Source organism: Lachnellula hyalina, assembly GCF_007821495.1.
Source record: "Lachnellula hyalina strain CBS 185.66 chromosome Unknown contig00076, whole genome shotgun sequence".
Classification (NCBI taxonomy): Eukaryota; Fungi; Ascomycota; class Leotiomycetes; order Helotiales; family Lachnaceae; genus Lachnellula; species Lachnellula hyalina.
In genome coordinates, this window is record NW_022157190.1 from 60213 (window position 1) to 75661 (window position 15449).

Here is a 15449-nt window from a genome sequence, read left to right on the forward strand (position 1 = left end):
TCAAGAAAGTCAACAAGAAGAGAAGCAAGCCAAAGAAAGAGAAGGTGAGTTGTTCTCACGCATGTCAATTTGGACCTGCAGTTATATTAAGAGGCCAATGTCGAGTGCAGAGCTTGGAGGAGAAGCGTCAAAAGCTCATAGGGCGAAGATCCGAACGGAAATACCAGAAGGGTCTCAAAGCTTTCAGGAGGGCATACGGGCCACCCGTACCAAGCAATACCCCGTCTGATACTACACCGTCCGGTGTTGAGATCTCAGTCGGTATGATACTCTTCGCGCTACTCGGTCGAGACCCTTACTAGCTATAATCGCTGATGAACGGCAAAATAGATTCACTGCTCATATCCCAGCCAGCTCAACACCATCCGAAAAGCCAACACAGACACGACGTCGAAGCTATAGATGCGGCGAGGGAAAGAGAGGCACGAATGATCGGGAGGGGTGCACAGAATAAGCAGGGTGAAGGAGAATTCATGGACGTGGTGACAAGAGAGCGTATGGTTTTAAGGACAAGCATGAGAATCCTTCAGCCACCAAGGAGTCGTACAATAGTAGATATCGTAGCGAGAGCCCAGAGGTCCGGGTCCGCACTTGGAAGGAAATGGGCTTTCAAACCGGTAGATGGAACGGGACGTTCGGTCTGTGATAGAGTCGGATCCGGAGCGCAGACCATGTTGATTTAGTTGATATCGACACTATAGGGAGGGGCACTAGTGTTGATCGGTTAGCCTAAATCGATAAAGCAGTAGGAACCACTCTGCATCCACCTAGTGCTGCCTCATCTATACACTTCCTACGTACAGACGGGGAATATCTGTCATTGAACACCTATCATAAGGAATGGAAACACAAGACTGCGTCACTCTTGCTTCATAAAGGAGTTTCGGCTTGCCGCGCATAAGACTCTAAGTTGCAACTCCCCTCAGTAGTCGTTCAGCCTTTCATATGCAAAAAAGCATCGCTGAACAAAAAGTCACTGAAGTTCTATTTTGGCACGAGAAGCAAAAGGGGTCAATTGCCGTTTCAGGAAAGTGGGGTGGGGTTAGTAGCTCCACCAGGTTCGGCTGAAAATGATGACTAAGCTTTAACTTCAACGACACTTCACTATCTCATCGTGAGATGCTTCTGTTTCGAAACTCACCATAACCAACATTGCTCTCCTGCTCTTCAATTTAGATCTTATCGGTCTCGCAAGGGCTTCTATCATATTTAGTTGAGGGAGAGTATCATATATACCGGTATTGCATCAAGTGATGCCCTTGAGAGGAAATCTACATTTTAGACCAAGTCTCGTTCATTGAGGTGTCCCTTTCGTCTTTGCTCATTTGCCCTCTTCTCACGCGCTTATAAGTGGTCAGAATGTGCTGATTGATCTGTCTCTGCGAGTCTGCTACGTTGATTATGAATTGCCTACGTTCACTTAAACCCCCGTGTTCTTCTGCGTTGCAAAGCTTGTCGCTGCATATTTCAGGCGTGGGCAGTATGGCAGCTTGTCTTGGGGCTGCTAATGATATTTCACCCATTTATATTAGCGCAACATCAGATCGATGCCTACATAATCAATTGGAGCGCTGGTATATTCGGTTTGGATGTATTTCAAGCGTTGCGGTCCCTACTGCTATGATTGAACGTGGACGCTTTATTGGAGCCGGGGTTTTGCCAGGTCTACATATATATTGGAATAAGGTAAATCATCAACAAATTCAATACAGGCAAACTGTACAGGCCAACTGGCCACATGGTTTAGTAAGTCAAACTCCTTCCCTTTCCTGCCAAAAATTCGTTTACTATTTCTAGCGGGGAGTGGAATATCATGACTCGACGAAAATTCAAAGAAGACCCAGTCTTCTGAGAATATCCCACTACGTTAGGCTTTGTTCCAGTGCGGGCAGGGTTGTGAGGCGCAATGATATTCCCCCCCCCCCAAAAAAAACAGTTAAGGCATCTGTAAAATGTCCCTATATTCTTGTGGCTGTGGATATTTCTCGGAAGCCAGATTCTTATTTCTTTCGTCATTTTTATTCTCTACTGTATAATGTCCTCGATCCTCGATCAGGTCTTTGGGTAGGTATATAAGTCACTACCTATTCACTTCCCTAGGGCTTTTATTGTAGAGCGCCCGTATTTCCTTTTTTTATTTCAATCAAAGGCCAACCACATATGCACGTTTTCCAACTCTCTGGATCTCAACATACCTACCTAGACAGGCCGCTTGAGTGTGACCTATTTTGTATCCGTTTATAGGTATAAGTAAATCTTGTTTCGCGAAGTGGCCTTCTCTAAATGCTAGAGCTGGGGATTTATATTATCATATGTTATTATTCATGAAAAAGAACACTGGAGACGTTTTAAGCCGATCGATTATCCGTCTAACCGAGATCTTTATGAAGCAGCGAGAGACTTTCCACCCTCTGAAATATTTCCTATTCGCTTGCCATGTTTCGCACTTTTTCCTCTTGCTAAACGCGTAAAATTTATTGACGCGCCAAAATGGGCATCCACGTCTCCCTCTTCTCCCTCTGTTTCCAGCTCCCGCATCGAGGACGTTTCATTTTACACTACATCCCCTTCGTCACACATCGCATCTACCAAGATGGAACCACCCTCAGTATGTATCCGTCCCAATCGGGCGCTCTCAAGCTTACTCTCTTGCTCAACGATTTCTTCGTAGTATCCCCAGAACGGCAGTGGAAAGCGCAATCAGACCGCAATCAGACCGCAATCCAGGAGCCAAACAGCGGAAAAGGCGGCGCATTCAAGGCCAAGCGCAAGACAAAGGACAACCGGCAGATCAAGAAGCTTCGAGCTGCTGTATTCCTCGATGCCGACTGTAAGACTCCACGAGCAACCTCTTCCTCGACCACAATTGAATAAGCTAACTCGTGATCTGATAGCCGTTGCAGTTCGCAATTTGAATGAACACCAAGTTCCGCACAATGACAACGACAACGACATGCCGCGAAAGCATACGAAAAGAGAGAGAAGGCGTCAACGATTGATGTGGATCTCCAAGCAGGTAGCTCGACCGCAGACTTAGGAGGGTGAGGGAATCTTTCGACGTGCAATGGGATTCGACAGATCTGACGATACGTACAACATCAACGATGGTAAGGCTGAATTATCTGACTCCCTAGGTACGGCAACGGTGCTTACCACTACACAGATATCGAAGAAGTCATTGAGGTTAAGTATTCGTGGGTCTGGATGGACGTCGTCGAGAAGACTGATTGGATGAAAAGCGAGACGGGCGGAAAGGACGTGGCGTATACGTACGACACGATCATTGGACCAAGTCCAGTTCAAGACTTGGTGCTTCCGTACCGCCCAAGATAGGGATGACTTCCTCTGGATCATATCTCCCTCGGGCATATATGAATCACGCGATGTCACGGCGGATGTAACGTTATGGATGAGAGTCGAAAATGCATGGTAGGCATTGTGCTTGTTCTGGATATACTGGGATGTTGTCTTGCAGGAGAGTAAGGTCCTGTTTCATATGAGTCAATGAGCAACACTCCGAATCAACACACTTCTCTTCTCTAACCATCCACATGTCCAATCGCGGGTGTGGTGACGCATTTGATATGGCCATCTTCTGATCCTAGCGGCTTTCGGCATGTTTCTCCTATCAGCAGAGCCTAAAGTTAGGAAGTGATGCCCCCTACCCCACCTAAATTACGAAAACTCCGAGAGACATCCCAGCTTTAATCATCACCGCGCTAATAAGACAAGTACTAGACATGGTTTGATATTCCCCAACAAGATGTGTTATAGAATACATAGTAAATTAATTGTGTATTTAGTTCCCCTTGCTCCGTTCACTCCGAGAGAAGAGAATGCTCCGAAAGTACAAAGGAAACATGGACGCGCATTAGTGCATGCCAACTAACCCATCCCATCTAGTATCTCAGCAGCTATACCCTTAAGCAGCCTTTCGCATCATGATTTTCGCATCAATATTCGGAATGATCTTCCAATCAATCAACCAATTACTCGGCCGTTCCATCCCCTCCGGCAACTTCAAATCATAACCTCTAAGCACACACACCAACAAACACTTGAGCTCATCAGACGCAAAAAAGCGTCCACAGCAAGCATGTCGCCCATACCCCCAGTACAAGTTCTTCTTCCCGCTCTCCACAAACTGGTACTTGTTCTCGTTCTCCGGTGACTCTTTGCGTATCCTGTAATAGCGGAACCCATCGAAGACGTCGGGGTTCGGTACGTCATTGAGCTGGTCGAAACCCGGGAGGCCGGTCTGAGTGCCGGAGGGGATGATATGTCCAGTTGAGAGGTGGATGTCTTGTGCTGTGATGCGGCGGGAGGTAGCCAGTGTGATGCCGTTGAGACGTTGGGATTCCTGTTTCTAATGAGTATCGTAGAACATGTATTGTGATACGATTGTGTTACCTTGATGAAGCTGTCCATTTTCTGCAGTCCCGAAAGTGTTACTTTTGTTACGTCGTGTCCGTCACCTAGCACGTCTTGAATCTCATGTCGAAGCGGATCGACGTATTCTGGGCGTGCGGCGAGATCTACTCATGGCAATTAGCGGGCGTGAAACTCCCAAACGGGGGGTTCCATGCCATATATTGCTTGTGTGAACGCCATGCTGGTTGTATGAATAGCCCCAAGGGCACCCATCAACTGACACTCTACCTGCTCCTGCAAATTCACAGGCCCTCGCTGAATACTCAGATCCAGAGCCCATTGAATCAAATCAATTGGCTTCTGGAAATCTTCGTTTTCCATATTTTTCAGCCGCTTCTCGATGATCGGTATGGCGATTTGATTTGCTTTTTTCAGGCATGATTTTATACGGAACAACTCTGGAATGAAAAATTGGGCCAGAGGCCGCAAGAAGGTAGGACACACGAGTAGTTTACTGCTACCTTGGAATACGTTGACTAGATAGTCGATGCAGACGTTGGCCCATTCTTCGTGACTGTTGAGCTCCTCACCCGAGAGCAAAACCCCACCGGTTGTGGCAATGAGATGAGGGACTTCAGGGAAGATAGTGACGGGCTTCCATTCTTGAACTTATGTCAGTAGATGACGGTAAATGCATGTCTGAAAGTACCTTCAGTAACTGGAAAATGACTCGCTAAGGACGTTCGAGCAACTTTATATACCGCGGGTATGAATTTTCCTGCCAAACGTGAGACATCGTTGTAAAGTTCTATCAGTAGTTCTCACATACCAGCTTGAGGACCCACGTTATTCCTCATTGAAGTCGTTACCAAGTCTGTTACCGGGGTTTTCGTATACTTGCTCATCAACGACTATTTTTAGAGAGTCAGTAACTCAAATCAATGATATAGAGGGGATGATTACTAGCTCCTGCGCTTGTGCAAAGGCAAAATGCGAGTCAGGCATGGATTTCAGCTCATCGAGATATTTTGGTGGTATCAAAACAACATCGCCCTCCAATGCTTGCATCTTATAAAGAGTGTTTGAAAACTTCACATAATAATTAGCGGCTTTCCATGTTTCTTCGATTTGTATAGAAGGCCTAACCTTTTTGTATGCTCTGTGAAGCTTCCCTTTTGTACCTGTAGGGATAAACAGCCAGTCTTTGATGCCATGTCCAATGCCTGGTATATTTCTGAGTCTGTATTTCTGAATGAGTGAAGGAGGGTTGCTGAGCAGGATCAACACTGCGAAAATCAGGGCAAGTGTTTGATACATTGGCCGCAAAGATACTCTTAGGAAAGCACAAATTGATAGCTGTTGATTGTTTGTTTTCAGGGTTGTATCAGAAAGCTGTGAAGACTTCTCGTGGTGGGTCGGGTATATATTGTGTGTTCCACAGACAGTAAGTCACTGTTGATGTCAGGTATTTTAAGACCTCCGGACACTAGGAGACCATGGTCGAGAGTAACACAACCCGGCCTGTCCCGAAGAACGTGTGATCTGTGCAGCAATAGTCAACTTGTGTAAGAAGCTAGGTAGAAGGTGACGCGGACGAAAAAAGAAAACCATGTGTAACGGGACACAGCCGATGTTGCGATATCGCTGCAGGCATTCATTCCTCTTGTGTTCAGCGAATAGTATTCTGTAAAGCACCACCGATCTACATAGGCACCCGAGATAGCGAGTTGTCAATGCAGCCAGAAAGCCAATATAGGCTGAAGGGGAGATGCACAGATTCCAATAGCTGAAAAATATTGACACGGCAGGAGTGATATTTGACAGATAAGGAGTGGCAACGGACTCGACTTCACCAATTGCGCCGACATAACAGCTTAAAGCTGAACTATTTCAATATTGTTTGCTGGCTCCGAACTTTCAAATGGCGCTTTTAGTACCATTCTGAGGTATCACATGCAAGTAATATAGGGTGTCACAAAATGGGTCATAGAAAGATGTGACTTAACAGCAGTGTGATATTCCGATGTAGCGTTGGAATAAAACCTAACCCATCAGACTCTCCAAAACCCGAATAATCATTTGGATCCAAGCTTGAACCTAATGCCTTCAGCAAGTAGTCTTGAAACGCACGGAGATAAAGTGCTGCGAAGCATCTCTTTAGCATCGGAATATGCCTTTAAGCATTCCGAGGATGATGGACACTGGTATGGAGAGCTGCGTTCCAATTCCACTATAACTGCGGAATATGTGATGTTGCAATACATACTGGGAATCGACCTCCTCCCTAATGCCGAAGCACTTAAGCATGAGCTCTTATCAGGCCAGCAGAAAGATGGCGGGTAAGTAGATATTTCCTGTGCAAAATTTGCTTCACCTCGGCGGATTTCAAAGCTGAACCCTTGGCTCTCTCGAAATATTTTCCTGCTACCTTCGCAAAACCAAAAATTGATACTGACTCCATTATTTTGTTGTGTAGATGGAACATAGGATACGGAACACCAGGAGACATCTCCACAAGCGTTGAGGCGTACTTGGCCCTCAGGCTATTGGGGATTCCAAGCGACAATCCTGCAATGCAAAGGGGGCGCCAATTCATTACGGGCATTGGCGGAATTCCGAAAGTCAGAGTATTTGTGAGTCTGCAACACCCGATTACTGAAAACTTAGCTCTAGAATTGGGTCCATGGCTCGTTACACGGGTGTTAACTTTGTCGACCATAGACACGCATCCATCTCGCAATGTTTGGCCTCTTCCCATGGAGCGGTATTCCACAACTACCTCCAGAGTTGATCCTACTATCACCACAAACAAAGATCAACGTGTATCGGCTGTCATCATGGGCTCGGGCCACCTTAATTCCGCTTTTGGTCATTGCCCATCACCAACCCACATTCCCACTACCAAATGGCCTCTCTGCAAACAATGATTTTATTGATGAGTTATGGCGCAACCCAGGAAATAAGTCGGTCCCCTACTCTCCTCCTCTACTTGAACAATGGCGCAAGGAGGGCATGTTCAGTTGGGAGTTTTGCTTTACTATAGCAGATACGACACTGTGCTATCTCAGCAACGCATTACGAAAATTGCCAACACGAAAACATGCAATCAAAAAATGCGTAGACTGGGTCCTTGAAAGGCAAGAAAAGTCTGGGGACTGGGCTGGGATCCTCCCGCCAATGCTTAATAACATTCTTATGTTGCATTTAGAGGGATTCAGCCACGACAGCAAGCCTTTCCAAGGGGGCCTAGCAGCCATAGAAAGATTCACATGGAAAAACGAAAAAGGCATGCATGTTCAAGCTTGTGTATCACCTGTCTGGGACACTGCGCTCATGACAATTGGACTTCTCGATGCTGGTATACCTGGCGCAGACAAAAGACTGCAAAAAGCATTGGGTTGGACGAAAGAAAGGCAGATCCAAGGCCCTGAAGGTGATTGGAGAGTTTATCGGCCTGGGCTGACTGCAGGAGGCTGGGCTTTCGAATACCACAACACCTGGTATCCCGATATTGATGATACAGCGGCGGTGATAATCGCTTTTGTGAAGCAAGAACCGGAAAGCGTCGGCTCAGACCACGTCTTGTTTGCCCTGGATTGGCTCCTAGGTATGGTCAATCCTGACGGTGGATGGGGAGCGTTTGACGTTGAGAACAACAACGAATTCATGAACAAGTGTCCATTTAGTGATCTCGATGCTTTATGCGACCCCAGTACAGCCGATGTGACAGGCCGAGTCGTGGAAGCATTTGGACTTATTCTTAGTAGCAGAGCGTTCCCAATTGATATTGGTCTCGAGAAGACATTGACGATAGCTGTCCACAACGCCATCAACTACCTTGCATCAATTCAGGAGTCAAATGGATCATGGTGGGGTCGGTGGGGAGTTAATTATGTGTATGGAACAAGTAATGTACTTTGTGCACTTGCGTATTCGGACGGTGGAAGAATTAAAGACTTGGTCAATCCCGCTATCGAATGGCTCAAAAGCTGCCAGGCACCAAACGGGGGCTGGGGAGAATGTCTCGAGACGTATGCTGACCCAGAGAAAGCCGGCAAAGGTGAAACGACCGCATCTCAAACTGCCTGGGCATTGATGGGATTGCTGGCACATCTGGCACCTACGGATGATAGTATTCAAAGAGGAATAGCATTCTTGCTGGACTCGCAAGACGACCACCAGGACGGCAAAGGCGCTTCATGGTTAGAACCTCAGTTTACAGGAACTGGTTTCCCCAACCATTTCTACTTGCGATACGATTTCTACCGGCAGTAGGTCCCAAATTGTCCCTCGCGAATCTGAGGCTCCCACTAACTGCTCTCTCCCATAGCTATTTCCCTTTGATGGCTTTGGGTCGCTATTCAAAAGCCATGAAATTTGACGGGAGTGCGAAGTAAGCATTGGTCGGCTTTACTGTATCGTACTGTGGCGTTTATATGCTATGAGGGGTGTAATCATAGAAGTAGAAATGAGAGATATCAGAAACTCTAGAATGTCGGGATGGGAGATGAGGAAGATTGAGGAAGGAAGCGGTATTCAGTTCGGAGGTTGCGTAATAAACTAGGCGGGGATAGCGCGATGCTGGGTGCTTCGGATATCCTTATTGAATGCTTAATTAACCCAGTTTCCTTTTGCCATCTCAGCCTTCGTCCAATCCTCCAACTTTGCAGCAAGAACCATATCCTTTGCCGAGCAACTTTGCCATCCGGCACTCGCAATCTGCTGAAAATAAGTACCGCTTTGCTCGGCTTTCATGTCTGGGCTCGCTGCGCAGAAAAGTGACGTTCTCGCGCCCGTATCTGCATCTTGTTGTAATCCGAGGGATGCCATAGGACCAGTAAGTTTCATCCACCACTCTGGTTCTGCGATTTTGCTTGAAAGTCCGCTTTTGACAAGACCAGGATGCACAGCCGAAGTCCATATCTCGCCATCTTCTGCTTTGGATGCCGGTGCTGAGGGACCTGAGAATAGTCCTCATAGTCAGCGATATTGTTTGAGAATCATTTGGAGTTCACGAAAGACTTGCTTACCGTACAGTTTGTTGAGGGTCTTTGCGTGAAGGATATTAGCAAGTTTACTTTGACCGTAGCGATTCATATTGGAATTCCCAGTAAGAGAGGTATCAGCAAAGTTTATTCCGCCTTTCGGAGCCCAAAAATGACCCGAAGAAGAAATATTTACGACGCGAACGCTACCAGGCGGAAGCAATTTTGAGGTTCTAAGCATAATCGGCAAGAGATAAGAGGTAAAGACCCAATGTGCTAGGTAGTTGGTTTGCCATTGAGCCTCGTATCCATGATTGGTGATTTCAAGGGGAGTGGCCATGATTCCAGCGTTGTTGACGAGACCGTGGAGTGTGGTTTCCTTCGATAAGAAATTGTTAGCGGCTGAAACGACGGAAGAGAGGTTGTTGTGGTCCATCTCTAGTAAGGTGATATTCGCTTTGGGGTATATGAGTTTAATCTCTGCAATTGCCTCGGAGGCTTTGGTGGGAGATCGAGCACACATGTATATGTGCGCGCCATGCTCCGCGAGCCGGGAAACAGTGCCGTACCCTCTACATACCCGTAAGCCTTGAATTGGATAAAGGAGAAGCGAGTTGAGAGACGAACATTCCAGCATTCCCTCCGCTCACTACAAAAACTTTCCCGGAGAGATCGGGGAGAGAATCTGGGTGAAAGGTCATCTTGAGGTTTCTAACGAAAGACACGTATGAAAGGGAAGGACGAGGAAAGATGGGGACTTTGAAGAACTTGGATATAACTGGATAGGTGAGGCGTTTGAAGACTTGGGATGCAACTGGTTCTGAAAAGAGAGAAGGCGATGCAACGCTTTTATATAGATATTGGATGGTCTGCAAGCGCCGACTTTACCTACGCATACACATATCTGTTTCTGTCTATGCACGTTACGCGGATTGCAACCTGTTGAAGATTTGACATTTTATTGGTTCAATGTGAAGAAAGTAAAGGTTGTCGGTCGTGAGGTTAGCGGAGGAGATTGGTATAGGCTAGACCAACTAGCTCCTAATTCAGTTAGCGCTGTAAGGCCACTGCATTAGCGTGAGACTTCCATTCTCCTGGAAAACAGAAAATGCACGGATCAACGCCGTATAACAACGTCTAACGTGAATGTAAGCAAGATTTTGTTGCGGTGTCCTTCCAAAATGATTTTGATAGCTCTCAAGGTAATAAATAGGCCGTATTTCCCTTGTCATGCTTGCTAGCGGTAAGCAGACTGCAGTATCTTTCAATATCTGACGCGAACCTGCAAACTTCGTCCACATTTTGCCGCAATTCAAACAGATGCAAAGGCTTCATTCACAGTTATAATAATGGGTACAGTTCACACCCTATCAGATCTCCGTCTTGAGCGGATGCCACAACTAGCCGAGGTGATTGAAATATGTCCGGTCTGCTGGCGAGCTATCGTGCTAATTTGAAGAAGGCGAAGGGCATACATGAAGACTGGACCGGAATTGGTGATGCTGAAACTCGTAGGAAGTTGCAGAATAGGCTCAACGTCAGGGCTCATCGTAAGTGAGGAATTTCTATAGTATGCTGGCATCAACACGGGTTACTGCCGAGGTCTTTGATCGTTGTCTTTTTCGTTATAGCTCCAGTCTCGCCGACACACTCAATCAAAGCGTACACTGTTGAACCCTCTTCTTGCATTTTCTTCGCAGCAATCAACCACCCCAGAAAGCAGAAATATCCCGATACCCCACAGTCCAAAAACTATTCACGTTTTTGAAATAATCGAAATTCCATCTCCTATGAGCATATTGAAGTTGCATGCCAACTATTTCTGAGCAAGGTAATTGGTCCCTGACATTTCAACAGGAAAGCGCAAAGCCGCACAATCTCAGGCGCCAGCCCTACCCGCACCTGCCACAGATGTGTCAACAGTTTGTTGGGACGAAGATCATCAAACAGTCACTCTTCTCCCAGCTCAGCTAGCCAATACAATCCCCAGACCACCAAGCCCTTTAATTCCTCCGATGTTTCGCGGAACACCAACATACCCAACCACAAGGATTGTCTTCCCCCTCACTTCGGACCATCTTATTACTCTCGTCCAATACAATGTCCTTCGCGCCGCCATGACCAACCTGCGTCTCCTCTCAGCCCTACACACTGTTCCCTCGGAATGCTCACAAGCTCTGCGGATCGTTCCTGTGCCCACCACCAACGCCACCACTTTTTCAGGGCCAGACCAACCCGTTCCTCCATCACTTGAGCCCACTCCCCTTCAGCGCGCTGTCACACATGATAAGTGGATAAACATCCTACCCCACGCTGTCTGGAGAGACAATTGCATCCTGGCTGCTGGGACTTATGATTCAAATGACATGCGTCGTGATTTTCTGGGTGGACTCTGGGAAGGGTTCCCTGGATCTGAGGCTGAGCGAAGAGGCTTGATTGCTTGGTCAACGCCGTGGGAGATAAGTGGGTGGGAGGTCTCAGAAGGGTTTATCGAGAAGTGGGGGTGGCTTTTGAAAGGGTGTAAGGGAGTCATGGAGGCTACAAATCGATGGAGAGCGTTGAGGGGAGAGGAACCTGTTGTGATCGAGATATGAGTTTATCATTGGAAGCCATGTGGTCGAAGAGGTGCGTGTGTTTTCTGGACAATCGCGCACGAGGTGAAGGTCCAATTTCCCACGGTTTCACAGATAAAAGAGACTGAATTAAGAAAACAGGGCTCCCTAGTTTTCATTGCCATGAACGTAAGGTCTGACAGAAATATCGCAAAACTGAAAAACTCCGAATAACAAATCGAAGCCACGATTACGAATTGATCTGGCCTAGAATAATTTGCAGAACTTCATGCACTTGCAAATTATGTGTGTCCAAAATCGACGTATCACAAATAAGCCTTCGGCTCATATATCGACAATGATCAATACATTCGGGGAAAAAACTCTATATATTAGCGTGGAACATTCTACGACGGCTTGCGAGAAAGTGGAAGCTGAAAATAGAATCAATAAAGCGACAAGATGTTGGGTTCTACAAGAGAGCACGAAAACGAGGTTTGAAGACATGAAGTTGAACACAGAAGCCCTAGTCCAGATAGGAGCGCATCACATGACTTGCCGGGCCCCGGTTGCATTGATATATGGGCCGCTGAAGCCCACCACCACCTTCTTTCTTCCCGCTCTTATCAAAATCCACCTAGGAGTCTGTACAGTATGTTAGCATGTTAGCTATGATGCGGGCGTTCCGGATCATATATCAACGGCAGCCATGACCGCCATGGCACTGCTCTTGCCCATACTGTACACTGTAAGCTTGGCAAGCACCAAATGGGAAGGTACTGAAAAAGCACGTGGGAACGTGCAAGGGTGAATTATCATGCATGCAGTGAATAGCGATAAGGTACAAGGGACACGCCGTGTTCCTGAACTAGATGCCATCGCTTAAGAGATTTCTGCTTCTTTAAAAGAGCCTCTGAGACCCTGACAAGTTCCATCAAGACGTCCATTTCGAAGCACCAAAATGAGGCTTTCAACTGTCTTCAGCGTAGCTGCCGCCGCCAGCTCTACATTGGCCTGTGATTCTTGCTATGGTCCCTCATCTGCCGTCGTTCATGAACGCAATGTTCGACGAATGCAACCGGAAGCCAGCAATGCTACTTCTGGCCCGAAGAGTCCACTTGAATGGGGTCAATTGAACTTCTTGCACACCGTAGGTCATCTATTCCCTCATATGATCAAGACTTGAGCATTGACACTGTCTAGACAGATACTCATGGTTGGCTTGAAGGACATCTCAAGGAGCAGAACTATGGTGCTGATTGGGGTGACTTTGTCTCGTTTTCCAGACATATGAAGCACAAGGCAGGGAACTTGGGCGTTGATCTTTTGCTCGTTGACACTGGTATGTAACTTTCGGGCTGCCTTGTATTTCAGGACAAAGACTGACTAGTTTGATTCCAAGGCGATCTCCACGATGGGAACGGACTCAGTGATGCCGCTCTTCCTAATGGACTTCTGTCAAACCCCATATTTGAGCAGATTGAATATGACGTTCTCACCATTGGTACGTCGACCCGTCAAATTCACTTATATACTGACGGAAATTAGGCAATCACGAGCTGTATTTGACCAACATTGCATATGAAGTAGGAACCTTATATTTTTTAATCTTTCCCTATAATGATCTTCCACCCTATTGTATTTTAGTTTTTTGTGGAAATAATTCAAATACATTGTTGCATCTCGACTCAATTTCCCAGAATTTTCTAATAGAAGAAACAGACCTATCAAAATTTCAGTAAGGTCTGGGGCGACAAGTATGTCACTTCGAATGTCCAGATCTACAACCCCGCTACATCTCAGTTTGAGTACATCGGATCAAAGTATCGCTACTTCACCACTCCTCATGGTAGGTCGTATCTTCCAATATACACCCGGCCAAGCTAACCAAATGGGTCCAGGTCTTCGGATCATGACATTTGGCGTTCTCTTTGATTTCACAGGCAACTCAAATGTCTCAAAAGTCATCAAGGCTGCAGACCTGGTACAGCAGCAATGGTTTTTGGATGCAGTCAATTTCTCAGAGCCTGTTGACTTGTTTCTTTTAATTGGTCACAACCCCATCCATGGTTCTGGGTCTACTTTTGGTCTCATTCATGATACCATCAGAAATTTGCGTCCGAATACACCCATTCAAGCATTCGGTGGACACACACACATCAGAGATTTCACGGTCTATGATGACAAGAGCACTGGTCTAGAGTCTGGTATGTCCTGGATCCTATTAATTTTTGTCGCCATTCTAACTCCTTGCAGGGCGGTATTGTGAGACTCTTGGGTGGCTATCGATGACTGGGATCAACTCTTCAACCTTCAACGGCAATTGTAAACCTCGTGGTGTCGCCAATCCAACACGGAAGGCTACCAACACATCCACTTCCGGCCTTGTTTACTCCCGGAGATATCTGGACTGGAACCGATTGACATTCGAGTACCATGCCACCAACTCCCAGGATAGCACTTTCGATTACCACAGCGGTTTGAGAGTTTCAGGCGATATTACGGATGTTCGGAAGAAGCAGAACCTCACGTCCCTCTATGGTTGTGCACCTGCAACTTGGTGCCAATCCTGCCAACCCTTTGAATCTGCTGGAAACATCTTCAGCCTCGTAGAAACTGCTCTCGGGGCTACTGTGATCAATGCTTCTCGATCTTCCATTCCTCGATACATCATCCTTAACACTGGATCGATTCGATTCGATCTCGTCAAAGGGCCTTTCACATATGATGATAGTTTTATCGTTAGTCCTTTCACCGATGCCTTTCAGTATATTGCCAACGTCCCTTACCACATGGCGCACAAAGTCCTCGCTAGTCTCAACGGTGCCACCTTGCCAGACAAGCGCAACTCAGCTGGCTCAACCTGGGGTACTATGCCCCTCGTAGTCGAGAGAGACTCCTGCGTCGACCCCACTGTTGGTCTTATATCCGGAACTACGAGCGAGCTCAAGACACGCGGTATCTCTCGACGCCAAACTGTCGGCCCGGGATATACCACTACCGACGCGTTCGGCACAGATGGGGATGACACAATCCACTCCAAGATCGCCTCGTATTCGCAACCTAACTATGTACAAGGCAACGCTTCCTTCCCTGTCGATGGCACCACGCCAGCTACTGTTGATGTGATATTCCTTGATTACTTTGCTAGCAACGTTGTTACTGTCCTGAACGCCATGGGTGCAAATTATACCTCGGCTGATCGAAGCTACTACCTGGACCAAAGCTTTACTACACAAAGCTACTTGCCTGAGTATGCCAAGTTGAATTGGCAGGCCAACGTGCCAAACTGTCCAGTGGGACAAGGTGTGGGATTCAGCAGTAAGGCTTGAGATGTAAAGATGGAATGTAAACATACCATCCACTGCTAATCTGTAAAAACAATGTAATATGCCCGCAGCATCAATCGCACTGCTCTCGTGATTTTGGCTATTTACAAAACAATCTCAGCTCACATTGAAAAATTGAAATGCAACATAACCCTACTCCCAAAAGGTCAAAGTTATTCTCATCCATCAGTATTAGTCAATAGGGCTCGAAG

At 46.7% G+C, this 15449-nt stretch overlaps 5 protein-coding genes across 5 annotated transcripts; 3 read left to right on the forward strand and 2 right to left on the reverse strand.

Annotated features, from left to right (window-relative positions):
- Positions 1 to 4548: 4548 nt before the first annotated feature.
- On the reverse strand, positions 4549 to 5439 carry LHYA1_G005362 (Cytochrome P450 monooxygenase; the record flags this gene model as incomplete). The annotated part of the gene is made up of 3 exons (XM_031150309.1): positions 4549 to 5033; positions 5201 to 5282; positions 5335 to 5439. 3 exons carry the CDS (start codon positions 5437 to 5439, stop codon positions 4549 to 4551), a joined length of 672 nt encoding a protein of 223 aa, XP_031004964.1.
- A 1032-nt stretch (positions 5440 to 6471) lies between these two features.
- Positions 6472 to 8768, forward strand: shc (Squalene--hopene cyclase; the record flags this gene model as incomplete). The annotated part of the gene is made up of 4 exons (XM_031150310.1): positions 6472 to 6710; positions 6848 to 7004; positions 7093 to 8642; positions 8702 to 8768. 4 exons carry the CDS (start codon positions 6472 to 6474, stop codon positions 8766 to 8768), a joined length of 2013 nt encoding a protein of 670 aa, XP_031004965.1.
- A 214-nt stretch (positions 8769 to 8982) lies between these two features.
- Positions 8983 to 10057, reverse strand: LHYA1_G005364 (putative oxidoreductase; the record flags this gene model as incomplete). The annotated part of the gene is made up of 3 exons (XM_031150311.1): positions 8983 to 9344; positions 9402 to 9928; positions 9984 to 10057. The coding sequence occupies 3 exons, from the start codon at positions 10055 to 10057 to the stop codon at positions 8983 to 8985; spliced, it is 963 nt and encodes a 320-aa protein (XP_031004962.1).
- Positions 10058 to 10705: 648 nt separating this feature from the next.
- LHYA1_G005365 (uncharacterized protein) lies at positions 10706 to 11950 on the forward strand (the record flags this gene model as incomplete). The annotated part of the gene is made up of 3 exons (XM_031150312.1): positions 10706 to 10765; positions 10819 to 10906; positions 11214 to 11950. 3 exons carry the CDS (start codon positions 10706 to 10708, stop codon positions 11948 to 11950), a joined length of 885 nt encoding a protein of 294 aa, XP_031004963.1.
- A 919-nt stretch (positions 11951 to 12869) lies between these two features.
- Positions 12870 to 15240, forward strand: LHYA1_G005366 (Secreted protein; the record flags this gene model as incomplete). Its single annotated transcript, XM_031150313.1, has 7 exons — positions 12870 to 13058; positions 13112 to 13250; positions 13311 to 13412; positions 13457 to 13494; positions 13631 to 13757; positions 13810 to 14115; positions 14165 to 15240. 7 exons carry the CDS (start codon positions 12870 to 12872, stop codon positions 15238 to 15240), a joined length of 1977 nt encoding a protein of 658 aa, XP_031004960.1.
- Positions 15241 to 15449: the final 209 nt, after the last annotated feature.